Raw genomic sequence first — 27,599 nt, forward strand, 5'->3', positions numbered from 1 at the left:
GGTCAAATGATCAGTTTGATATCAATCTTTTGTGATACACCGTCATATTTACATTATTGGTACAGTACGAATGATTTGCTTTGGTACCTGCTCAAACTTCAGCTCTCCTCTGTCTGCCTGGCTGCGCTTCTCCAACAGCGCACGCGCAGGCAGCAGCTGCCCCGCCCCCTCGCTCAGTCGCTTAGTGTCTGAGCTCGGATCATACCAATATTAGGGGGGATTTACGCACAGTCGTAAATTCCCACAGTGTGCACTATGTGCTTCGAATATTGTGTGTAGTTTTTGTTTTATACAGTTGTCAGCCAGGCATCTAACTATGAAAAAATTACACTCCAAAAGACCCCGGGCTTCTGAAAAAACAACCCGGGCTTAAGCCCAGTAAGCCACCCCCCCCGCTCCGCCACTGCTCTGCAGCCTCTCTTTGCTCTTTATTTTCTAGGATGTCAGTAGGCTCACAGTCCTAAATGCACTCATTTAAATTCTTGTCTCCAACATGATTTAAATAGAAATGGTGAACTGACTTTAAACCCCCCTTTAGAAATGCACTCCTTTCTTTTATTGCGATGACTTCTGACCATGTTCATGTCTTTACTGTGAAAACTATGACAGCAGCACGTAGTAATGTATCTCTTTTCAAGCTTAATTCGGATTGTATATGGTGACATTTCTGTCATCATTATGATAAGTGAGTTCACTAAAAGACACAATTGTTTTGAAAAATTAACTGCCATGTTTCAAGCATTTGACACATCTACATTCATTGTTATGCTGTCATGTATCCAAATTAATCTCACAAAGAGTAATCAGGAGGCCTAAAAGTGGTTCCTTTATTACAAAGAAGGTATACAGTAGGGGAAATAATTCCCCTGGTGAATTTGTAATTTTGCCCAATTGAAAAGAAATTAATAGTCTCTAGTTTTTACAGTAGTTTCCTTTTAATATATAGAGAGAACATTAAAAAAAATTATATAAGCGTCATAAACTGATCTTTGGGGGTTTCATAATCAAACTAAATGCATTTCTTTGTGTCTTTACATCTCTTAGCTGTCATATGGCTCCAGCTCTCCTGCTCTGTCCAACCGACAGCGCTTCCCCACTTTCTTCCGTACTCATCCATCTGCTACACTGCACAACCCCACTCGGGTACAGCTCTTCCAGAAGTGGAAATGGACCAAGATTGCCACTATCCAGCAAACAACAGAAGTATTTACCTCAGTGAGTCATATATTACAATAATTCTATGAACTCATGTACAATGAGGGGTGTGGTGAAGACACTACACTGGCCCCACCTTTAAATAGGAGCTCGCTAGTCAAAGTTTAGCTAAATGTATATTTAAGGATTTTGTTAGCACACAAGCAAAATTGTGAACTAGATGCATAGTCTTATAATATGCTCCACTCAAACTGTGTACTAACACATCCAATTACTGCAAGGGCAGAAAACTTAACATGAAAAGCTTTCTCTCATTTTATAAAATAAATTACTCTGAATTCACTGAAGGATAAGACTATAATAATGTGAAATATTTTGCCATTTAAAACAAGAATAATGATCTTAAGCTTTTATTTTACTTTAAAAATACAACATGTTTTTTTGCGACAGCTCACTTTGACACTAAAATATTTCACTCGAAACTAAATTTTATGGTTGCACCATGTATTTTTCAATACTGTCCTGTGAAGTGGAAAGGACTTGTCCCCCAGGCTGCTTTCTAACATGTGTGTCACGGTACTGGGTCCGTGACCCAGTGTTTTATGTTTATTGATTAATCTGTATTTTTGGATTTAGTGTTATTCATGTTTTTGGTTCTCCTTATTGTTCTCCATGTGTGTATCCTTAAATTCTAGTCTTTAGGTTTCTGCTACTATGTGTTACACGTTTCATGTCTAGTCACACCTGTCTCTATGTTTGTGCATCTCCCAGTCAGTCATGTCTCCATGTCTCATGTGTCTCATTCCCTCATTTCCTGTCTCACGCCACACATCTGCCAGCGAAGACGTGACAATGTGATTGTGAAAGAGTTCTTTTTAACTCAAACCATGATCTGATCTACACAAGTAGTTTTGGGCCACAACATTTAGCAAATTGTGAGTGAAAACAAAGTACAGAGACCTTCCATGGTGTTTATTAAAACCTGAGGAAAATTCTGCTGCTCATGTCATCACCCTGCTGGCTAATGATGACTTTGTGGTTTTTATAAGCACTACAGTTTATGACTATTTATGCTCATAAAAACAAATTTAAAATAAAAATCAATAGATAAAATGTTATTTGAGACAAGACAAATATGGACAAGAGAAGATGAGTGTACTTGTTGATTTCTCCAACATTATATGTATCACTTCGTGATATGTATAAGATTTTGTTCTCATTTCCATCACCATTTGCCATCTTTTATCCTCAACATATGGTTTTATGTCTCTCCTGATTCATTTTTCTCCAGGCTTCTATCTGTGCTGTTTTATCTGATTGTTAGTAACATCACCTCCACCACTCACCATCATTTTTCAGAATGACCAGTTCATCTTCCCCCTCACTACTTTGCACTTATTTCAGTTGCTGTTAACTGTTCTTTGCATTTCTTCCTGCTGCCTACTATTCCATTATCGTTCTCTTTCCTTTTTTAGTTGCTGTTTCTGTTGCTCAGTCCTCTTCTGTGTGCTTATTATTGTGCTTGTCTCTTCTTGTGTGTCACAGACTCTGGATGATCTGGAGGAGAGGGTGAAGGAGGCAGGGATTGAAATCAGTGTTCGTCAGAGCTTCCTAACCGACCCAGCTGTGGCTGTCAAAAACCTCAAGGTGCGAGTTCCCCAATCATTCTTACACATACCAGCCAGCTGGACACTGATCAGTCAGGCCTTGTCTGGCCAGTTAACTGCCAGAGTGTTTGGATACTTGGCAAAAATAGGACAGAAATTTCAGAGGTAGCCTGCTGCTCAGAATGTCGAGTTAGTAACAGATGGAAGTTCTTCCCAATGGACGAAACTCTGGTGTAAAAAGTGTGATCATAATTGTATTGTAGTGTCCTTGGGATGTTTTCACACCTATTGTTTGTTTTTTCTGGTTGAAATCACTGGATGAGTTTGTAAGTGTGTAGATTTGGCCTGTACATAATGAGTAGATACAGTAAGAAGGTGCTATGTTCTGGACTACAGGAGAAGCCAAAGAATTTACATTTATTTCATGGTAAATGGACTGATTCTTATATAGCACTTTTCTACCTCTCCCGGAGGACTCAGAGAGCAACTTTGGGTTAGTATCTTGCCCAAGGATATTTGGCATGCAGATTGGGGGAAGCCAGGGATCGAACCTTCCAATCAGCAGATGACCTGCTCTACCTCCTGAGCTACAGCCACCCATTGGGGTGGCCTGTACAAACCTTTGCACGTCTATAGTATGTTCCTACATTGACAATACAGAGCACACGTGGCTACGGGACATTTTTTAGCCCAAACTTGTAACATACACATGGTTCAGATCAGGGTCAGATCTCATTCACACCATAAATAAAGTGCCCTGGAGTTTGTTTGGAACTCTACTGAGACCACCTCCTCCAAAGGGTCTCAATACAGTTGTTTTGATCCACACACCAATGAACTTCACTGAGGGAGCCTGACCAGAGTTTGATTTAACACAGCATTTGTGAAAATACCCTTACGATGTAATTAATGATGGTCAAAATTTGTCCAGCTCCTTGGAAAGCAATACAGTGACAATGTTTCAGTGTTGACAATGTTGATGAGTAACTGCAAATTTTGTAGTCAAAAACTCAAAATACTACTGTAACAAATGGCACATGGCATTGCAAGGTAAGTGAATGTTTATTTGCATTGATTTAGTTTGTGCAGCTTTCCAGCTGCCTTCTTCGGCTTAACACAGCACACAGCTCTGCCGTCATCTGTTCATGACCTCAAGCTGAAGCGCACTTGGGTCCTGCAGCAGGATAATGATCCAAAAAACATCAGCAAGTCTACCTCTGAATGGCTTAAGAAAAAACAAAGTAATGACTTTGTAGTGGCCTACCCAATGTCCTGACCACTGTCCGACCGAGATGCTGTGGCATGACCTTAAAAAGGCAGTGCATGCTTGAAAAACCCTCCAATGTGGCCGAATTACAACAATTCTGCAAAATGAATCGGCCAAAATTCCTCCATAGCGCTATAAAAGATTGCCAGTTACTGCAAATTTTCACACCATTGTGTTCTCGCATCCAAATGACTTCAGTAAGATAATGCTAACCTGCATACTACAGCTATTAAAACAGCACAGCTTCATAGTAGAAGAATCGTAGTTCTGAACTTACCTACCTACAGTTCAGGCTCCAAAACATTTGGAGCATAATATAACGATAGAACAAAGAAGCAAGCAGAGCAGCTAGAATGCTCTATCACAAGAATGTTCTCTGTCAAAAGTTCAGCAGTTGCTCTGTTCAGCTCCCACACACATATGGACTGTTATCAAAAGATGAAGGGTTACTACAAAGTTTTATTTATGACCGTGTACCATAAAAAGGTACATTTTTGTCACTATGAATATTTGATATGTTTAGTTTTATATTGTGAATTGTGTATTTACATTTTACCCCAGAATTGGGTTTGTACAACTACAGTCAAACCAGACCTTTGGTGCACTGTATTAAGTGGTGATTGTCTGGTGACCACTGGAAATAATGTTTATTCAGATAATTTTTTTAAATTACTTCCAAATGAAGTGACCAGGGTTGTTTCAAGATGGATGCCAAGTGTTAAGCCTCATTTCTAGGAGGAAATGAAACTCGTGTGAAACATAAAAAATGTCGAATTCTCTTCTTTTTTTAAAAATAAAATCCTGTTCTTTGATAGTTGACCGAGCTGTTTAGAATGTCAGAAGAAAATCTACAGTGATAAACATAAACACTCTCTTTTTGGACATTTCTTACTCGGAGCAACAGAGCTGAGGAATTACTCTCTCTGAGCAGCAGATTCTATGTCTTATCTGGTTAAGTTATCAGATATGTATTGTCAGACCAAAGATGGTCATTTTTGTCTCTGCACAGTCATCAGGATCCCAGACCTGGAGAGCTTTGCTGGCAACAAAGCTTGAGAAAGCTGCAAAAAAAAAAAAAGTTCTGACATGTGTTGGCTGACTTGCTTTCTTCCTGCCACACACATACCTTACAATGACCCAGCCCAGCATGCCACCCTAGTTGTAGTAACACAAACATGGTAACGGGATAAATGTCTTGCAGTGGAGAGAACGTCTATTATTGTCTGATGCAGGATGAGGGTTGGCTTCTTTGTACCCAGCCCGGCATGGCTTTTAAAGTGTGTGTTCTGTCTCTTCTCTCTGTGACTGTGCTGTCTTCATTTTATTTTCACTTTCAAGCGTCAAGATGCCAGAATTATTGTCGGCCTGTTCTATGAGACAGAGGCAAGGAAGGTCTTCTGTGAGGTAATGTTCTAACCAGATTCATGTGTATACTTTAAAATATTACATAACAGAAACATTTTAGGGAGGACTTTTTGGCCCAGCTTAAAATAATATGATAATAGTGGGATAATAAGGTGGAAATAAGCTGGTAATGTTATAGAGATAGCAAGTTATCACTTGTCAGTGATCAGCCAAATGATATTCAAGTAATTATCTTGGATCAAATTTCTGTAACTGGGTAATAATAAACTAACACTTGATGTGGGAACAAACATGCCTTTCAGACAAAACCAATTAGTATTAGTATAACCTGGTAATATAGGTGCTGGACTCTGTCTCAGTCTGGAGTTGCCCCTGGTGAGAGGCGGCGGGCTGGGGGTGGGTATTGTAATATCCCCTCGGCTTGCTGCCGGTACGTTGGGGTTTTTCCCAGTGGACGAGAGAGTTTGTTCCTTGCGCCTTACGGGCCCTGACTGTTATCTGCGCTTATACGCCGAGTGGCAGTTCGGAGTACACAGCCCTCTTACAGTCCATGGGGGTGCTGGAAGGTGCTCCACCTGGAGACTCTGTTGTCCTGCTGGGAGACTTCAATGCTCACGTGGGTAACGACAGCGAGACCTGGAGGGGTGTGATTGGGAGGATCGGCCTCCCTGATCTGAACTCGAGCGGTGCTTTGTTATTGGACTTCTGTGCAAATCACAGTTTGGCCATAACGAACACCTTGTTCGAACATAAGAGTGTCCATAAGTGCACGTGGCACCAGGACGCTCTAGGCTGTAGGTCGATGATCGATTTTTTAATCGTATCAGACCTGATACGATTGCAGACCTGCGATCATATGTTCTGGACACTCGGGTAAAGAGAGGGGCTGAGCTGTCAACTGATCACCACCTAGTGGTGAGTTGGATCATGTGGCGGGGGAGGACGCTGGACAGACCTGGTGCACCTAAACGCATAGTGAGGGTGTGCTGGGAACATCTAGCAAAGGCCCCAGTCTGCGAGATCTTAAACAGCATTCCGAGGGAGACTGGGGACATTGAGTCCGAATGGACCATGTTCAGCATCTCCATTGCCGAAGCTGCTGCATTGAGCTGCAGCCACAAGGTGGTTGGTGCCTGCCGTGGTGGTAATCCCCGAACCAAATGGTGGACACCAGAGGTGAAGGGAGCCACCAGGCTGAAGAAGGAGTCCTATCGGGCTTGGTTAGCCTGTGGGACTCCGGAGCCAGCCGACAGGTATCGACAGGCCAAGCGGAATGCGGCTCAGGCAGTGGCTGAAGCAAAAACTCGGGTGTGGGAGGAGTTCGGCGAGGCCATGGAAAAAGACTTTCGGACTGCCTCGAAGAGATTCTGGCAAACCGTCAGGCGTCTCAGGAGGGGGAAGCGGTGCTCTACCTGCACTGTGTATAGTGCTGGTGGAGCGCTGCTGACGTCGACTGAGAAAATTGTCAGGCGGTGGAAGGAATACTTCGAGGACCTCTTTAATCCCACTGACACGTCTTCCGAGGAGGAAGCAGAGTCTGGGGATGAGGGGAATGAGCCGCCAATTTCCGGGGGCGAGGTCACTGAGGCAGTTAAACAACTCCTTGGTGGCAGAGCCTCTGATGTTGATGAGGTCCACCCCGAGTTCCTGAAGGCTCTGGATGATGTAGGGCTGTCCTGGTTGACACGCCTCTGCAATGTTGCGTGGAGATCAGGGGCAGTACCCGTGGACTGGCAGACCGGGGTGGTGGTCCCCATCTTTAAGAAGGGGGACCGGAGGGTGTGTTCCAACTACAGATCAAACTCCTCAGCCTCCCTGGGAAAGTCTATGCCAGGGTGCTGGAAGGTAGAGTTCGTCCGCTAGTCGAACCTCGGATACAGGAGGAACAATGCGGTTTTCGTCCTGGTTGCGGAACACTGGACCAGCTCTTTATCCTCTCGAGGATACTTGAGAGTGCATGGGAGTTTGCCCAACCAGTCTACATGTGTTTTGTGGACTTGGAGAAGGCATTCGACCGTGTCCCTCGGGGTGTCCTGTGGGAGGCGTTGCGGGAGTATGGGGTGTCTGGCCCATTGCTACGGGCCATTCGATCCCTATACAACCGTTGCAAGAGCTTGGTTCGCATTTCCGGCAATAAGTCGAACTCGTTCCCGGTGGGTGATGGGCTCCGCCAGGGCTGCCCTTTGTCTCTGGTTCTGTTCATAATTTTTATGGACAGGATTTCTAGGCGCAGCCAAGTGGCGGAGGGCTTTCACTTTGGTGGCCTCAGAATCTCATCTCTGATTTTTGCGGATGATGTGGTTCTGTTGGCTTCATGTGAGGGCCTCCAGTTCGCACTGGAACGGTTCGCAGCCGAGTGTGAAGCAGCGGGAATGAGGATCAGCACCTCCAAATCTGAGGCCATGGTTCTCAGCCGGAAAAGGGTGGAGTGCCTACTCCGGGTTGGGGATGAGTTCCTGCCCCAAGTGGAGGAGTTCAAGTATCTCGGGGTCTTGTTCGTGAGTGATGGGAGAAGGGAGCCGGAGATCAACAGACGGATTGGGGCTGCAGCTGCAGTAATGCGGACGCTGCACCGGTACGTCGTGGTGAAGAGGGAGCTGAGTGTAAAAGCGAAGCTCTCAATTTACCGGTCGATCTACATCCCTACCCTCACCTATGGCCACGAACTGTGGGTAGTGACCAAAAGAACGAGATCGCGGACACAAGCTGCAGAAATGAGCTTCCTCCGAAGGGTGGCTGGCCTCTCCCTTAGAGATAGGATAGGGTGAGAAGTTCGGCCATCCGGGAGGGGCTCAGAGTAGAGCCGCTGCTGCTCCACATCAAAAGGAGCCAGCTGAGGTGGTTTGGGCATCTGACAAGGATGCCCCCTGGGCGCCTCTTGGGTGAGGTGTTCCAGGCATGTCCCACCGGGAGGAGGCCCAGGGGCAGACCCAGGACACGCTGGAGAGATTATATCTCTCGGCTGGCCTGGGAACGCCTTGGTGTGCCCCCGGATAAGCTGGAGGAGGTGGCTGGGGAGAGGGAGGTCTGGGCCTCTTTGCTTAGGCTGTTGCCCCCGTGACCCGGCCTCGGATAAAGCGGATGAAGATGGATGGATGGATGGTAATATAGTATTTTTGAAATAATGTATGTAATGTAAGTAATGTATTGGTAATATGTTTGCATTGAACATTTTAACATAATGACTTGATAGTAACCTCATAATAATATTTAATAAAAATTGAAATTTTACCATCTTATAATGCTGGAATGAATCCTACCTATTCCTACCTACATTAATCCTTCTGTGTAATAACATTGAAGGCTGTAAAATGCAAAAAAAAAAAACAACCCCAAAAACACAACAATAAATAAATAATAAATATAATTCTCCAAATTATCAAATTATCATACATGATGGAACATTGATTCTACATAGCAATGAGAGCTAGAATTATCATACACATTCAATAAATATGCAATTCTGCTATTTTACTCTCTAAGTTACCACCACCAAGTGCTAGCAGTTTATTACAAAATGTACATATCATACATATCATATCCTGGATTTTACTATTCCATGTTCCAAATAGATTTTGTTACAATTTTTAACAGGCCTCGGAAGATATTGCAATAAGTTCTGTATATAAAGAGGCCTGAGAGGAAAAAAAAGTAGACTTCATACTACTTAGAGCTTCTTTGTTTATATTCACAAGAACAATTTAATATTTTTGAACACTACAAGGCCACTTAAATGTCAGTTTACGTTAATGTCTCAAACCTAACCAGTGTCAGACAGAGCCTTCACAGGCTGTAACAGCAACACACTTTATGTCTCAAATGTACTGTTTCACAAGACTTGATGGGTATAAAATGTTTTGTTTTTTTAATATATTGAATATCACTATTGTTGTTGATCTTAAACCCTCAAAAGTAACACTCACAGGTGAAAAGTTATAGTACAGGGTGGGCCATTTATATGGATACACCGTAATAACATGGGAATGGTTGGTGATATTAAAGTCCTGTTTGTGGCACATTAGTATATGTGAGGGGGCAAACTCCTGAAGACGGGTGGTGACCATGGTGGCCATTTAGAAGTCGGCCATCTTGGATACAACTTTTGTTTTTTCAATAGGAAGAGGGTCATGTGACACACCAAACCTATTGGTAATGTCACAAGAAAAACAATGGTGTGCTTGATTTCAACGTAACTTTATTCTTTCATGAGTTATTTACAAGTTTCTCTTTGTTCACAGCCATTGACATGTCGAAGAGGTTAACACGTGAGGAGCAGATCGAAATTGCATTGATATCTGGTGAACGCAGTAACCGGGTCATTGCAGAAGATTTCAATGCAAGACACCCTACGAGACCACCCATCTCCCATGCTACAGTTAGCAAACTGCTTGCTAAGTTTCGTGAAACTGGTTCATTGTTGGATTTGCCACAATGTGGGTGCAAGAAAACTGTCACTAATAAAGAAACATCAGTGGCTGTCCTAGATTCATTCAGCAAGAGCCCACAGCGTAGCACTCGGAGCTGGCATGTTCCCTGAGTTTTTCCAGCAAGATGGTGCACCACCACATTATGGGTTCATTTAGGAAGTCCGAGCATTCCTAGATGAACAGTTTCCTGGAAAGTGGATTGGTCGTCGTGGGCCAGTTGAATGGCCCCCAAGGTCTCCCGATCTGTCCCCCTTACACTTTTATCTTTGGGGTCATCTGAAGGCAATTGTCTATGGTGTGAAGATACGAGATGTGCAGCACCTGAAACTACGGATACTGGATGCCTGTGCTGGCATTTCTCCTGCGGTGTTGCTATCAGTGTGTGAAGAGTGGGAGAAGAGGGTTGCATTGACAATCCAACACAATGGGGAGCACATTAAACACATTTTATAAGTGGTCAGAAACTTGTAAATAACTCATGAAAGAGTTACGTTGAAACCAAGCACACCATTGTTTTTCTTGTGACATTACCAATAGGTTTGATGTGTCACATGGCCCTCTTCCTATTGAAAAAACAAAAGTTGTATCCAAGATGGCCGACTTCTAAATGGCCACCATGGTCACCACCCATCTTGAGGAGTTTGCCCCTCACATATACTAATGTGCCACAAACAGGACTTTATATCACCAACCATTCCCATGTTATTACGGTGTATCCATATAAATGGCCCACCCTAGATCAAGACAATTTTTTTATGCCACAGATCCACACCTAAGGAGCAGATCATTGTTGATGTATTATTTATATGGTTGTATTAGGTTCAGAAGAAGAATGCCATAATGTTGAATGTGTAACAAGGGAACATAAACTGTAGGATGCTAAAGTTAAGCAGGTTGGGTCAGGAGCTCTGCAAGATCCTTCTCACTTCTCTTTTCCTTAAATAAAATTGGTGTTGAATTGAATTTCAACTTCACACATTCTTCCATCATCTTTTTGCAGGTTTACAAGGAGAAGTTATATGGGAAAAAGTATGTTTGGTTCCTCATTGGCTGGTATGCAGACAACTGGTTTAAGATCAAAGACCCATCCATCAACTGTACTGTGGAGCAGATGACAGAGGCTGTGGAGGGTCATGTAACTACTGAAATTGTCATGCTTAACCCAGAAACAGTACGAGGAGCTTCTAACCTGGTAAGACATGCATTATCTTATGACACAACTTTATCAGTGATGCTCAAAAAAATTGTTGCAAAAAAAATCGAACCTTTTAAAAAGCTAAAAAGAAAACCCTAAATGAAAGCATTTCAAAGCACACCCCACTTTTCAGTTATTTGTTTGTAAAAAATGTTTAGAATCATGTCTGATTTTCGTTCCACTTCTCACGTGTATACCACTTTGTGTTGGTCTTTCACGTGGAATTCCAATAAAATTGATTCATGTTTGTGGCTGTAATGTGACAAAATGTGGGAAAGTTCAAGGGGGCCGAATACTTTTGCAAGCCACTGTAAAAATGATAAACATCAAATAAACTTTGAAAATCAATATAGCAAAAGCCGTAATGGTTCACTTGGGAAAATAAGTCTTTTCTGCAGTTTTTCTTGGCCTTCACTGCAAGACAAGACAGGTAAAAAAAAGAAAAAAGAAAGCATGCAGTAAAGCAAAGGCAAGGCAGAAGGATGTTAGATGCATAAAAGTGTAGAGGATGGACGTTTCGCAATCCGGTCAGTCATTTGTGTGATCCCTGAATCCATGGCTATATCATCACAAGCAATAATGACAAGAAGACTGAAATAATTTCAACAGTTAGTGTTTGTTGAATTCCCTGAGCACTTTAAAACACATAAGTAGGCCACACCTTGTGACTACTTAGAAATAATGTCACTTATGGAAAACAGACATTTTTCTATGCCTAAACTTGTTTTTGTATTAAACTTTAAGTGATTAAACAGTCACAGATTATTCTGAATCTTTTTACATGTACCATTAAAACTGTAAAGTAGACACTAACTGTCACTGTGGGTTCCCTGTTGTAAAGTCAGAGTGTTGTTTGAAACAAAAATTGTACAGCATCAAACGATTGTCTGCCAAGCCTTTTTCAAGCAGATTTAATGAAGACTCGTGGAGGTTCACTACTGAAATGACAATAACTTGCAGTGTGAACAACTTTTGTTACATATCAGTGGAAGAGCAGAACTGCAATTTTAGTACATATGCTCAGTGAAAACGTCTGAGCATGTGACCATATTGTTAAGTATTTTATACTCCCTTTCTGTTACAAGAAACATAACATTGTTTTGTTGGAATTTAACCCTATAATCCCCAATACCTTCACACAGTGCACATATTTTTAGAAACGTCATTAATTAATTAATAAGTTATTATTACTGATTATTGTTAACAAATTATTAATTATTTTTTGCCTAATAACTAAAATTCTTATAACTTAACATAGTTAAAGCTTTCATCATATACGGTGTAGCAATGATTTTTAAAATCTACAGGAAGAGGGGTTTTTTAGCCATTTTGCGTAGCCCTAGTTACTTGCAATTAGGGCTAGGCAGACATGGAAAAAAAGACAAACAGAATTAAGGTGAGGTTTGTGCACATCATGAACAATGAGCATCGTACACAAAGGAAAATGTTTTCTGTGGTATATCTGGATATAAGAATCTAACAACTTAAAATATGCCTCAAGTAAAATGCTTCAAGGTCACAATATGCTTTCTCTCTCTTTCCCTTTCTCTCTCACTGACATACACACACAAACACACATGCACACAAAAGACCATGCAAAGCAAGTGAAATGATGTAGTCACTGGGCTTCTCTTTCATATTTGTTGGGGTTTTACCTTATGATCAGTGTGTCCTGTGTCTAACTATTGCTCTGTCATGGTCTCCCGTATCCAGACCTCTCAAGAGTTTCTTGCTCAGCTCATGTCCAAACTTGGGGGTAAAAATCCAGAAGAAACAGGTGGTTTCCAAGAGGCTCCGCTGGCGTATGACGCTGTGTGGGCTCTAGCGCTGGCCCTCAACAAAACCGTTGGGCCCCTTAGGGCCAAGGGTCATCGTCTTGAAGATTTCAACTATAACAACCGAGATATCACTGCTGAGATCTACCGAGCAATGAACACCAGCTCTTTTGAAGGAGTGTCTGTAAGTGCAACACTTACTGGTGCTGGAGTGAGAGAAAAAAAGTTGCAAAGAGAAAGACACATGGGTACTGTGTGAAGGGTGTGTGTAGATATAGCATCATCAACATTTTTATGCTTCTTTCAGGGTCATGTTGTATTTGATGCTCAAGGATCTCGAATGGCCTGGACTTTAATTGAACAGCTTCAAGGTATGCTACAGCAAACATGTCTACTTTCAAATAGAACTGATTGTTTGGTCTGTCCATGTCCCAATTGCCAGTCTTGGTAGCCAGGGATTGGTCCACCAGGACCTCCACATTGTACCCGACCCCTACGGTGCCTCCTGCAGGTGGTGGGCCTGCAGGAAGATGGGTCCATGTCCCTTTTTCAGGCTGTGACCAGCCGGGCCCCATGGACTAAGGCCCGGTCACCAGACGCTCGCCCTCGGGCACCCTCCCTGGGCCTGGCTGCAGGGCAGGGATCCAGTAACCCTATCCCAGGCAGGGTGAACTGTTCCCTCGATGGTCTTGTCGTAGGGGTCTATTTCATCTAATTCAAAAAAAGACATCAGTGTCACATCTTTGTATTAAGTACACAGTGGCATTCAGGATGTGGATAATATAGTCTGACACCATCTATACCAACAGATTGAAGCAGATTTATTTAAACGAACACAAAATGTCCCCATGAAGCTTGTAACTTATTTGCTTACCTAGATTTTCAGTAGCTCATAGAGTCTTCTTGTCACAGTCAAAATGCTAGATTTGATGCCATGTAGAAAATTGTGATTTTATTTCCAAAAAGCAGACTTGATTTAACAAAGGTGAGCCTGTTTATTCAGGCTGCTGACAAATTCAATCAAACAAAAAGTCCAAAAAGCAAGGCAAACCTAAATCCACAGGAACATACTGGGACAGATCACAGACATTGTCCCACCAACTTCTTACCATTCAGCTGACTCCTCAGGATTTGCCTGACTCTCTGCAGGTGCTTACTGGTTGCAGCTCTCCTAGTGGCCTCTTCATGGTTCAAATTTGTCTGTGGGATTCTTGTAGCTGTCCTCTAAGTCTGCAATGTTGCCTTCTGGTAGTGTGATCCCCTCGGTTGTAACTACCTATATTCATATATATAAACACCCTGAGGACCAGTCAGTGAAATACATCACAGTGGGGGGAAAGAAGGTACAGGTAAATACATTATGAGATAGTCAAGTGACTGAAAATGAAACCTGACTAGAGAACCAAACACAGACACTGAGAGAAACAAAAACGAAACTTTAATACAAACTGGAATTAAGAACTTAAGACTGGAAAGTCTGAAATGCATAAGGCTGGAAATGTAAATAAACAGCAAACAGAAAAAAAAACAGAAGATATTTAATAATAAGCAGTTCCTGAAAGTCCAAAAGCATGACAAATTGGGTCAACAACACTGGACCATCCTCTTTTCAGGATCCAGCACTGTGAAGTTCCCAATTAAACCAGAAGGTCCACTTAAAGTCACGAGATGCAATGTTTCTCCTGTTGTATGTTAAGCTGCCTACATCCTTCAAAAGGAAAGTGAGGCAGCCCACTTCACAAAATGCCAAGCATTTAATTTGAGTTCAGTTCTGGTATAATTTTGCTGTTGTACTGAAATATTTAGAGGACAAATGTCCCTATACATATTTGGCTTGTTAGTAAGGTTGAAGACACTTCTGGATCTTCATTAATTATGTTAAGAGGCATTAGAGTGTGAGCCTCCATTCTCATTCTCTCTCTTTGTCTGTATTTCACAGGAGGAAGCTATAAAAAGATCGGATACTACGACAGCACTAAAGGCAATCTGTCCTGGTATGGGAATGACAAGTGGATAGGTGAGGAACATTCATCTTCCTATGCCCCTTTGTTTCTCTGTCTTGTACTCCACCCTGCACCCTTGTTCCCCCAAATTCCTTTTTCCTCCCTCTGTTGTTACCCTCTCCTCTTTACCATCTCACTCTCTGTGGTCAAAGATTGGTGGTCAATTTGCATACATTTTTTTAGGTTTTGTTTAGCATAGAATAGAATAGCCTTTATTGTCATTGTACAGAGTACAACGAAATTGGAGTGCCACTCCCTTGGTGCAAGATAAATAATAAATATAAATGTAAAATATAAAAAGTACAATAAAATAATCGCAAGTACTCAAACAATAGTAAGTACGATATATACAAGCATGTGGGAACAGCAACAATTTGCTAAATTTTAAAAGCTCACCAGATATCCAGTTAAGTCACACCTAGATAACAACAGTTAAGCAATGTGCCACTGCACAGCACTGCTGTGCAGTGGCAGTTAGGTTCAATTTATTAATTAAGCATGAAAACAAGTTTAATGCCATGACAGCGATACATTAAACAGAAGGTGGCTGCTAGAAGTCAAGTAATCTGGGTGGATCTGTGTTCTCTAATAAGCACACGGAAGATCTGAGACTGCATCCATTTCCGTTCTGCCTGCACGAACAACAAAACGCAGATCTCACAGTGGTTAATGCACTGAAAAACTGTGGAGAATGTTGCATATATATATATATATATATATATATATATATATATATAAAAATTCTTATATATACAAAATAAATAATAAATGAATAGAGTTAACCTCCTAGGACCCTGCATCCACATATGTGGACATCACATTTTGGGTTATTTAGACCAAAATATTGACTTTTGCTCTGTAATTATTGTTGGGGATTTTAACATCCATGTGGACAACCCTCAGGACAAAGGGACTAAAGACCTGAGTAACACTCTGGGCAACTTTGAGCTGACTCAGCATGTAACAGAGGCCACACATAATAGAGGACACACTCTTGACCTACTGATCTCCAAGAGCCTGAGCATTTCAAAGGTTACTGTGTATGATGTGGGCTTATCTGATCATTACTGTGTTTTCTTTGAAAGTAAAATCTCAGCCCACATAAATATATCAACAGCAGTGATCACAAAACGGTGTATAACTGAAGACAGTAGTGAGATCTTTAACCAGGTCTTCCCATTAACACCTGACCTGTCCAAAGGTTCAGTCAATGAGCTCGTCAATAGCTTTAATGCAAAAAATGTTAAATGTAATGGACACTATTGCTCCCATTAAGGTGAAGGTTATCTCTGGAAGGAAAAAGTCTCCATGGAGAAACTCCACACTAGTGAAAAACGAAAAAAGAGAGTGTAGGAAAGCTGAGCGCAGATGGAGAAAAACAAACCTCCAGGTTCATTATGACATCTATAAAGAGAAACTTCACAATTATAATTTACAACTGAGGAGTGCAAGGAGGTCCTACTTCTCTGACATCATCACTAAAAACAGCCATAATGCTCGGGTCTTATTTTCTATAGTTGACAGGCTAACAAACCCTCCTGTGCCAGTGGCAGCTGAACTTCATTCAACCATGGCCTGCAATGACTTTGCCAAATTCTTCACAGACAAAATCCAAAAGATTAGACAAGCAGTTGGCACATCAACAGCAGATCCAGGATATGTACTGTGTCCACCGAAAAACTGTTTAAACACCATCAAACAGTTTCAACCTATTAACAGCAAAGACCTGGAGGACATCTTAGGTCAACTGAACTCCTCCTCCTGCTGTTTAGATGTCCTGCCAACAAGTTTTTTCAAAAAGGTCTCAAAGACTTTAGAGTCAGACCTGTTACAGATCGTCAACTTTTCTTTATTATCAGGTGTGTTTCCAGAACCACTAAAAACTGCTGTAATCAAACCTATACTGAAAAAGGACAATCTTGACAAGACACAAATGAACAACTACAGGCCGATCTCAAATCTCCCAGTTTTAAGTAAGATCATTGAAAAAGCAGTTTCTCAACAGCTCAATTACTTCTTAAAACAGAATAACTGCTATGATGCCTTCCAGTCAGGTTTTAGACAGAACCACAGCACTGAAACCGCTCTGACCAAAGTGTTTAATGACATATGTCTGAATACAGACAGTGGAAAAATGTCAGTCTTAGTTTTACTGGATCTCAGTGCAGCATTTGATACAGTTGACCACAACATATTACTCAAACGACTGGAGAACTGGGCAGGTCTTTCAGGAACTGTACTAAACTGGTTCAAAACATACTTAGAAAACAGGAAATACTTTGTATCAATAGGTAACTTCACATCCGAGCAGACAAGTATCACATGTGGAGTTCCCCAAGGTTCCATCTTGGGACCCCCTCTGTTTAACATTTACATGCTCCCACTGGCACAGATTATAAAGAACAACAAAATAAACTACCACAGCTATGCAGATGACACACAAATATATATCACAATGTCACCAGGAGACCGAGGCCCTGTACAGGCTCTTGGTAAATGCATTGAGGAAATTAATGACTGGTTGTGCCACAATTTTCTCCAACTAAACAAAAACAAAACTGAGGTAATAGTCTTTGGCGCCAAAGAAAAACGATTACAGGTCACTAGAGAACTTCAATCCATACATCTAAAAACCACAAACCAGGCGAGAAATTTGGGTGTAGTGATGGATGCAGACCTAAACTTAGAAAAACACATTAAGACAATAACAAAATCAGCTTACTATCACCTCAAGAATATTTCAAGGATAAAAGATCTGATGTCTCAACTAGAGATGGCACGATACCACTTTTTTATGTCCGATACCGATATCATAAATTTGGATATCTGCCGATACCGATATGAATCCGATATAGTGTTTTTTAATCAACAAAACTGTTTTTTAAATATCTTGCTGCATTTTGTATAAGTTCATACTCAAGTTTAAAACAACAACTACACTAAAGCTATTCTGTTATACCTGTATCCAAAAAAAATATTTCATAGTTCAGCAATACTGATCAATCTAATAAACTTAAACCTACACCATCCTCCCTATTCTGGTATTTTAAAGAGTACTTAGCATATATATTAAGCAACCTAACTAATAGGGTTCCAACTCCCAGCAACAACAAAAATAAATAAATAAAAAATAGGGAACCACCCCTCACGCTCCACCTCATGATGCTTAATCGACGTAATCAACCTTAATTTGATGCAGTGTGGAAAAAAAAATGCACAGAAATCAATTATTTTTCAAGAAATATTAAATAGATTCAACATCTTTCTTCAACAAAATTGCAGACTGCACAGATGGTACCTTCACAAAGGAAAAAGTACTATAGCTTACTAGGGTATATATATATATATATATATATATATATACTAGACTTAATAGTTACTATATACAGTAATGGACTTCTATTCATTTTGCATCAAATTAAAACTTTGGCTGTCAGATAATTATTTATTAAAAGCTAGACATTTTAAATGAGAATAAGAAAGAAAAGTATGTCTTTGTGCCCCCTTTTCCCTGTTAATGCCCTATCGGCCCCCCTGGCTAAACTTTGCTAGATCCGCCCCTGCACAGTTACCAGCCGTCAGCTACGTAGAAAAAGATCCTCGAGTAGAAAGTAATATTAAATAAATTCTAACAACAGCTTATAGAGCTTAAACGTGCTGCTGTTGTTCAGCCGCTGGTTTCCTCTTTCTGGTGCAAAGTGGGCCAAAAGCAAACAAGAGAGACGTACTGCCCGACAGAAAAGCCGATCAGCTGATCGTTAAGCAGTTTCATGATTGAAGTAGCAGCAAGAAGAGGCAGTCGTTTGTTAAGCTTAACACAGGAATGCTTTACAAACATTCAGAGATGGACTTACACACTTGCTGTACTTCTCTCGGGGATAACTTTGTCGGAGATGAAATGCCAGGTTGCTAGCGAAGCTCCAAATGCTATCCAGACCACCGACAGGTCCCGCATGCCACAGCCGCTCTATCACGTGATGCATACTGCTCCGACGTGCTAACGTTCTGAGGTGAGTTACGGCGTGTTGCAAGTTTTGTGAGGTGCTTTCGTGATATTTAATGGATCGGATTACATTTTTTATTTTTCTCCGATATCCGATCCAGTAATTTAGGTCAGTATCGGACCGATACCGATAGGTAATATCGGATCGGTCCATCTCTAGTCTCAACAGGACCTGGAAAAACTAGTCCATGCATTCATTTTTAGTAGGCTTGATTACTGTAACAGCATCTTTACAGGTCTACCTAAAAAATCAGTCAGACAACTACAGCTCATTCAGAACTCTGCTGCTCGAGTCCTCACTAAGACCAAAAAAGTGGACCACATCAGTCCAGCTCTGAGGTCTTTACACTGGCTGCCTGTCCGTCAGAGGATAGACTTTAAAGTTCTGATGCTGGCCTATAAAGCTCTGAATGGTTTAGGACCAAAATACATCAGTGACCTCCTGACGCAGTATGAACCTTCCAGATCCCTCAGGTCATCTGGATCCGGTCTTTTATCAGTTCCCGGAGTCAGAACCAGACACGGAGAAGCTGCATTCAGCTTTTATGCTCCTTATATCTGGAACAAACTCCCAGAAAGCCTCAGATCAGCTGAAACACTCAGTTTATTTAAATCCAGGTTGAAGACTCACCTATTCTCAGCTGCATTTGAATAAAGCACCAAATCCACACTTTTAAGCTTAAATTTCAAAACTTACACTAACTACTGATCTTATCTATTTCTGATTTTATCTGTTTTGATTTTATATACTGTTTTGTTTGTTTGTTAATTAGTTAAGCTTAAATTTCAAAACTTACATTAACTACTGATTTTATCTACTGTTCTGATTTTATCTGTTTTGATTTTATATACTGTTTTGTTTGTTTGTTTGTTTGTTAAGTGGGATTAGAGCTCTGGGTAGCTCCCCAGCTGGGTCTAGACTGGGTCTAGAGAGTATTTTAAATTCAGGGAATTTAAAATAGAAAGTAACTCGTCCACAGAAGGACTGGTAGCTCCCCTTACGATAAGGGTTCAGATCGCGCGAACAGGTGTGGGATTAGAGCTCTGGGTAGCTCCCCAACTGGGTTTAGACTGGGTCTAGAGAGTACTTTAATGACATGGGCGACCATGGCTCAGGGGGTTGGGAATCGCATCTGTAACCGGAAGGTCGCCGGTTCGATCCCTGGGCTCTCTGTCCTTGTCGTTGTGTCCTTGGGCAAGACACTTTACCCTTCCGCCTACTGGTGTTGGCCAGAGGGGCCGATGGCGCGATATGGCAGCCTCGCTTCTGTCAGTCTGCCCCAGGGCAGCTGTGGCTACAGCTGTAGCTGCCTCCACCAGTGTATGAATGTTAGAGTGAATGAATAGTGGTATTGTAAAGCGCTTTGGGTGCCTTGAAAAGCGCTATATAAAATCCAATCCATTATTATTATTATTAAATTCAGGGAATTTAAAATAGAAAGTAGCTCGTCCACAGAAGGACTGGTAGCTCCCCTTACGATAAGGGTTCAGATCGCGCGAACAGGTGTGAAATGTGTGTGTTTAGTTAGTTTGTTTGTTTGCTTGTTTTAATCAATTTTAAATCATACTTTTTATTTGTTTTTGTTTCTAATGTCTCTGTAAAGCACTTTGAATCACCTTGTTGTTGAATTGTGCTATACAAATAAATTTGCCTTGCCTTGCCTTGCCTTGCCTACAAAGGCCTGATATCCACTTATGAGGATGTTATACTGCCACTGTTCTATCAAAATTCTAACAAATATCCTCATTTGTGGCTCTCATTTTTCTTAGAAACAAAAATCAGGTAAAAAAAAAAAACATTTGATAATTCTTTGTTTTTACATTCATCGGGCCCCAATATGCCCAAATATTAAATATTAAATTAATATTAAATTAAAAATGCATGCTCTGGAAGAGTTCAGGTGTTAGGAGGTTAAACATTATTTAAAAATTGAGGTTTATGTATCATATTTACTATATTTACCACCCTAATTCCCCACAATGCTTGTAGCGAACCCCCCCGAATGAAGGATGACACTTTACTGATGACGTTTTGAAGGTTTAATGGCAGTAAACCATCAATCTCACCGTAAGAGCTGGAGATGTATACACAGAAACAGCGTGTAAGCAAAATAATCCACACTCTTACAATCGTAAACCTTATAACATGAAGTTCGTTTCAACGTAACATTTAACAAATGTAGCGACTGTCACAAAAACATCTAAACGTCTCCTTATTTACATCATAACCATACCTTGTGCCTCTAACAAGGGGGCTGCTAATGACAAAAGAAATCACCATAGGCTCCGTTAAGCCATCACTTTTCTAAACTCCCGCGACTGCTGCTGAAAACTGCGCCAAAACCTGTTTTACAGGAAATCGTCCCATCAAAATAAAAGCTTCTACACACGGACAGGAAGTTGGTAGTAGAAAACAGGAATGAGTGCCAAAATAAGGTGCAAAGAAAGGCATTCAGGGTTATTTACACTCCCACCAAAATTACGAATAATTGGTTTACATAAGAACCAAAATGAATAATTTTCCCAAACAAAATAACCCATGTAGGAGTTACCTTAGGAACTTTCTAACAACAATACAAGTTTTTGTACTGGACGCTCAACAACTGATAGTTTAGTAGAGCGTTGACCTTTATTATTGAGTCTCTTTTCTCCAAGTGAGATCTTTACCCTTCGCACAAGTCCATCTTTTCCACTGACAGTTTCTACAACTCTTGCAAGTCTCCATTCCCCTCTGGGTGCCAGTTCATCCATTTCCAACACAACATCACCTACTTTTAGATTCCTCTTTGGTGAGTGCCACTTTTGCCTTGAAATGATGTTGTGAATGTATTCTCGTCTCCAGCGGCTCCAGAACTGCTCTGCAAGGAACTGCACGCGGCGCCACCTCTTCTTGCTGTACAGGTCCTCATTTGAAAAGGCACCAGGTGGGGGCAACGGTGCATTGGATTTCATGTGCAGCAGATGATTGGGCGTGAGCGGTTCCAGGCTGTTGGGGCTATTCAAGTTATCTATAGTCAAGGGTCTGCTATTGACTATAGCCATGGCTTCGTAGAATAACGTCCGTAATGAAGCATCATTGAGTCTGTCGTGAGCCAGTGACAGAGTGGTATTCAGCACACTTCTGACAGTCTTTATCTGACGTTCCCACACTCCCCCTGCATGACTAGCATGGGGTGCGTTCATCACAAAGTCACATTGTTTTTCAGTCAAGTATGTAGTTAGTCTCTGAGTGTCTAGCTCATTTAAAGCTGCTTTAAACTCATTCTGAGCACCAACAAAGTTCGTTCCCTGGTCACATTGGATGTGTCGAACTGCACCTCTGATTGAAATGAAACATCTTAATGCATTAATAAATGCATCAGTAGACAAGTCCTCTAAGAACTCGATGTGAATGGCACGAGAACAAAAGCAAGTAAATAAGAGTCCATACCGTTTGTGTTGTTTTCTTCCCTCTGTTGTCACAAATGGACCAAAACAGTCCATGCCACAGTGTGTGAAGGGAGGAGAGGGCTCTAAGCGATGTGGAGGTAGGTCACTCATCCTCTGACCCTCTGGAGCTTTGCGGAGTCTGCGGCAGATCACACATTGTCGGATGAATGAGGCAACTGTTTTACTCATTCCAGGAATCCAGTAGCCACTGGATCTGATTTCATTTATGGTGAATCCCTTTCCTTGGTGTTTTACTTTGTCATGACAGTGAGATATTATGAGTTTGGCTGTACAATGTTCTTTTGGGATCACGATCGGGTGTTTGAAGGTGTCACTCGTTGCATGCTGGAGTCTCCCTCCCACCTTGAGGAGACCATCTGTATCCATGAAAATGTCCAGTTTAAACAGTTTGTTATGATGTGGGAGCTGTTCTCCTTTCTTCAGCTGTTTTATTTCCTGTTCGTACGCTTGACTTTGTACACGTCGAATGATCACAAGTTCAGCATTTTTCTGCTCACTCACTGTAGCTGATGCATTTGACTTGATGTGTCTAGCCCTTCTTATGAGACGTGCTACAGCTTTAATTGCTTTGGACCAGGAGGAGAACTTACTTAGACATTCAGCAAGACTTACAGTGTCTGTGACTTTAGTTAACATTGTCTGTACTTTTCTGACTTCTGGATCTCCTATGGTCAGATCCAGCTCAACAGGTTGTGCTGTGGGCAGTTCATTTTTCCACAAAAAGGAGGGGCCAGTGAACCAGATAGACTTATTTAACTCATTGACAGTTACACCTCTCGAAGCACCGTCAGCTGGATTCAGTTCTGATGGCACGTAAAACCACTGCTGAGGGCTTGTACTTTCCCTGATCCTCTGAACCCTGTTAGCTACAAAGGTGTGGAAACGACGTGCATCATTGTTTATGTAGCCCAGCACCACCTTTGAATCAGTCCAGAAGTACTCCTTTGCACCATAACACAGTTCTTCCCGTAACATGTTGCTGACTGAGACTGAAACTACAGCTGCTGTTAGTTCAAGTCTGGGGATTGTGGTCAGTTTAGTTGGAGAAACTCGAGCCTTTGCTATTACCAGAGAGCAGTGAACTTCACCTTTAGCGTTCTTTGCCCTCAGATAGCTACATTGTCCATAACCACTTGAGCTTGCATCTGAAAAGTGGTGCAACTCTATTTCTTTAGTTTCACCAAAGTTAGCAGGCAGGTAACAGCGAGGTATGTTTAGCTTGTCTAGATTTACAAAGTCACTTTGCCAACTCACCCACCTTGGCTTGAGTGCATTAGGTATGGGGTCGTCCCACCCGACACCATGCTGACACATTTCTTGCAAGATTTTCTTTCCATTCAGCACATATGGCGCTAAAAATCCAAGTGGGTCGTAGATTGACGCGACAGTGGATAGAATACCTCTGCGTGTGGCTGGCTGGACTTTCAGTGTGTTGTCAAATTTGAAACAGTCCTTTTCAATGCTCCACTGGATGCCTAGTGCTCTTTCTTGTGGCATGTCTTTGAATGTCAAGTCTCTTATGTTAATATTTACAGCACACTCTGATGCAGGTATACTTTGCAAAACAGTGTGATTGTTAGAAACAAACTTGTGGAGACGCAGGTTACCTTTGCGGCAGATTTCTCTGGCTTCTTGTGCCAACTGCATTGCTTCTTTCACTGTGTTTGTGCTCGTAACTCCATCGTCGACATAAAAGTCTTTCTCAATGAACTGTGAACCTGCTGGGTGCGAGTGGCAGTGCTCTTTGGCTAAGTACTTCAGTCCATAATTTGCACAGCCTGGAGATGATGACGCACCAAAAAGGTGTACCTTCATTCTGTATGTTTGAGGTTGTGTGCTTGTATCACCGTTTTTCCACCAGAGGAAACGTAGATAGTCCCGGTCCCTCTCACTGACGTGGAACTGGTGGAACATCTTTTCTATATCGCACATTAAGGCAATAGGATGTTGCCGGAATCTCAAGAGAATGCCAGTCAGATTGTTTATTAAGTCTGGCCCTTGGAGGAGATGATCATTGAGACTTGTTCCATTGTGTTTGGCTGAACAGTCAAATACGACACGCAGTTTTGTGGGCTTTTTGGGGTGGTAAATCCCATGATGGGGGATGTACCATTGTTCACCTTGTGTTCCTTCGTTGTGTACTTCTTCCACGTCTCCTCTTTCAATTATGTCATTCATGTATGCAACATAATCATTTTTGTAGTTCTCATCCTTGTTCAACCTTCTCCTTAAGTGTTCCAGTCTGATCTCTGCAAGCCTTTTGTTGTCTGGTAAGTTTGGCCTTTGCTTGAATGGAAGAGGCATCTCACAGTATCCTTGTTCATTTTTCTTTATCCCTTCCTTAAGTTTTTCCAGAAAAACGAGATCCTCTTGTGAGACCGTTTTGTCACATGCCTTTGTGTCCTTGAAATCTGATTCAAGAACATTGATCATGTCCATTGGTGTTACAGCAGGCATTTCCTTTACCATGACCCTATGGCACAGACTTGTTTCAGTTTCATTTGACTCTGATGAGCCACCAACAATGCTCCACCCTAGGTCTGTCTGTATGGCAAATGGCTCATTGTCTTTTCCGAGTAGAACCTGTTTTGGAGCTAGAGTTCTGGGACAGTTAAATCCAATGAGTAGTCCAACATCACAACTCAGGAGAGGGGGTATCTGATCAGCGATCTCTGACAGATGGGGCCATTGCCTTGCAGTTTCATTTGTGGGTATGTTGTCATAGTTAAATGGGATGTAGTCCTTCGTGTAGGAGGGTGGAAGGTCGATGTGAACATCTGAATTATAACCTCTCACACGTAACCCTGCTACTCTCTGGCTTTTGACTGTCATGTGAACTCCCAGCATCGTGGTTAGTTTTAGCTTAACTGGATGGGATGCTGCTTGTAACTGGTTAGTTACCTCCTCACTGACAAATGTGTTGTCACTTTGTGTGTCTAATAAAGCGTACACAAGCTGCTCTTTAGATGGACTCTGAGTAGTGGAAACCCACACAGGAACAATCATGGAGGTACTACCTGATTGACCCACCTTAGTAACATTCAGAGCTGTGGCTGCCATGGTGTCATTTTCTGTGGTTGAAGCGACGTTTGTAGAGCTCTGAGGCCTTTCATTTGCCATGTGACTCTCATTGTGCAAACAGGTGGGGTGTCGTCCTTTGCAAGTGTCACATTTGTGGCGATGACGACAGTCTCTGGCATTGTGGCCCACCTTTAAGCACCCGTAGCACAGTTTATTTTCCTTCACAAATGTCCGTTTGTGGTCTAGTGACTTCTCTGAGAAGCTTGGGCACTTTGACAACTGATGACTTTCATCTTTGCAGAACATGCAGGCCACCTTTAACCTTGTGTCATTTGACTTAGTTTTTTCTCCTTGTACTGTGGCTTGTGTAGTGAAGACTTGAGTCACAGATCTGTTTGGTTTGGTCTCCCTTACGTATCTTTTCTCCAAGGATGAGCTGCTTGAGTAGAGTGCATATGAAGAAGTCACAGGATTACATGCAATTTCTGCCTCGAGTGCTACAAACTCTGCGAAATCCTTGAAAGAGGGAAAATCTTTGCCTTTCATGAGAGTAACTGTGACTTGACGGTTCCAACGCGTTGCAAGCCATTCTGGAATCTTTTGCAATAACTTTTGGTTTTCCTCACAGTCACTTAGTATCTCTAAGCCCTTTACATGTGGTGTTGCTTGCAGACAAGTTGTGAGAAAATCAGAAAAGGCCCGTAGACCTTCTGCATCTTTTGAGTGGATTTTAGGCCACTTTGACAGTTTGTCTCTGAATGCCTTTTGAACAACAAATGGCTGACCATAGCGTTGGTCAAGTCTTTTCCATGCATCTTTGTAAGCCTCTTCATCACTGCGGTAGAACGTGCCCTCAAGACACTTAAGAGCAGGACCAGTGATATACCTTTTTAACAAATGCAGTTTTTCAGCTGGAGATATACCTTTGTGGCCCACCAGTGAGATGAAGGAAGCCTTCCATTCGATGTAGGTGATGGGATCTCCGCTGAACACAATGGGCACAGGCACTGGAATTCTGCTGACTGCTATGCTGTCTTGAATAGCTTTAGCCAGCTGCAATACGTCTGTGGGAGGCGATGGAGTGACAATTTGTGAGTGCAGTTGTTGTAGAGGATTATTGACAGGGATGGATGCATATTGTTCCACATGTGGGTGATATGAACCTGTAGAGAGCTCTGAGGCTGGTTGTGCAAAGCTTTGGTTGATAACAGACATCCCATTGCTCTGTAACATTAGCTGACTGTCCATATCAACTCTTAACTCCTTGTCATAAATCTCTAATTTTGCACGTGCTGCTTGCCTTTCCTTTTCTGCTTGTAAACGTTCTAGTTCAGACCTTTGTGCATCCAATTCCCTCCTGTGTTTCTCTTCCATTTCTCTTATTTTTTGTTTTTGTTTTATTTCCTCTTGTGTGATTTTATACTGAGCTTCTTTTGCAGCTAATTCTGCAACAGCATCGATTCTTTTGGCTGCAATGCTTGCTTCAGATTGGTAACTTGACTGTGATGCAGTACCAAATATGGACTTAGCATGTTCATAAGCTAAGAGCTGATGGAGGCGCTGCCTTTCTCTATCTGCATCATACTCATCTATAGCTGCTAAACGCTCAGATATGATTTTCATAATGTCCTTTGTCACTGATTCACAAGAGTCCATTTTGCGCCTTATGACATGGGATGGTTCATTACGTTCTCTATATTCACTGTATGCTTTTGTCATATCATTTACTGTCCTTTCAATATCATCAGCCATTTCTGCTAACCGTGAATCTGATAAATCACTTTTCAGGTCTTCTCTGTATACTCTGACCTGGCCTTTCCAATGTTCATAAATGGTTAGCAGTTTCTTCTCTCTTTTATTCTGTTCATCTCTTTGATATAAGAGCATTTTCTCCGTGGGCACACTGGGCCGTTCTGATCGCCTTGGGAACGTTTCATTAGCTGTTTCATCAGCTTCGCATGTCAATTCCTTTCGTTGTTCCTTTTCGTTTAACTGACCTCCTTCTATATTTTCCATTTGAGAGCAATTGCTTGTTACCGGACCGCTGCTGTAGCTTGCTGCTCCGTGCCGTGCCGTTCCGATCGCAGGAAGCTCTCTCTCTCTCTCGCTGCTCCCGGAGGTAAGCTCTCTCGCTGCTCTCGGAGGTAAGCTCTTACTGTAGCGAACCCCCCCGAATGAAGGATGACACTTTACTGATGACGTTTTGAAGGTTTAATGGCAGTAAACCATCAATCTCACCGTAAGAGCTGGAGATGTATACACAGAAACAGCGTGTAAGCAAAATAATCCACACTCTTACAATCGTAAACCTTATAACATGAAGTTCGTTTC

General features: G+C 41.9%; 1 protein-coding gene and 1 long non-coding RNA gene across 3 annotated transcripts in view; one reads left to right on the forward strand and one right to left on the reverse strand.

Moving 5' to 3' along the window:
- Positions 1-27,599, forward strand: part of gabbr1b (gamma-aminobutyric acid (GABA) B receptor, 1b) — a 131,709-nt gene that overhangs the window by 50,754 nt on the left and 53,356 nt on the right. For both annotated transcript variants that reach the window (XM_026155857.2, XM_026155858.2), the window contains exons 3-9: positions 1,045-1,215; positions 2,701-2,802; positions 5,368-5,433; positions 10,822-11,013; positions 12,730-12,975; positions 13,099-13,162; positions 14,731-14,808. In XM_026155857.2, coding sequence (XP_026011642.1) covers positions 1,045-1,215; positions 2,701-2,802; positions 5,368-5,433; positions 10,822-11,013; positions 12,730-12,975; positions 13,099-13,162; positions 14,731-14,808 — 919 coding nt within the window. The remainder of the gene's footprint in view (positions 1-1,044; positions 1,216-2,700; positions 2,803-5,367; positions 5,434-10,821; positions 11,014-12,729; positions 12,976-13,098; positions 13,163-14,730; positions 14,809-27,599) is intronic.
- LOC145423609 (uncharacterized) overlaps positions 1-27,599 on the reverse strand; it is a 183,136-nt gene that overhangs the window by 24,480 nt on the left and 131,057 nt on the right. The gene's annotated exons all lie outside the window — the stretch shown is intronic.

Source organism: Astatotilapia calliptera, chromosome 22, assembly GCF_964374335.1.
Source record: "Astatotilapia calliptera chromosome 22, fAstCal68.1, whole genome shotgun sequence".
In the NCBI taxonomy this organism is placed as follows: Eukaryota; Metazoa; Chordata; class Actinopteri; order Cichliformes; family Cichlidae; genus Astatotilapia; species Astatotilapia calliptera.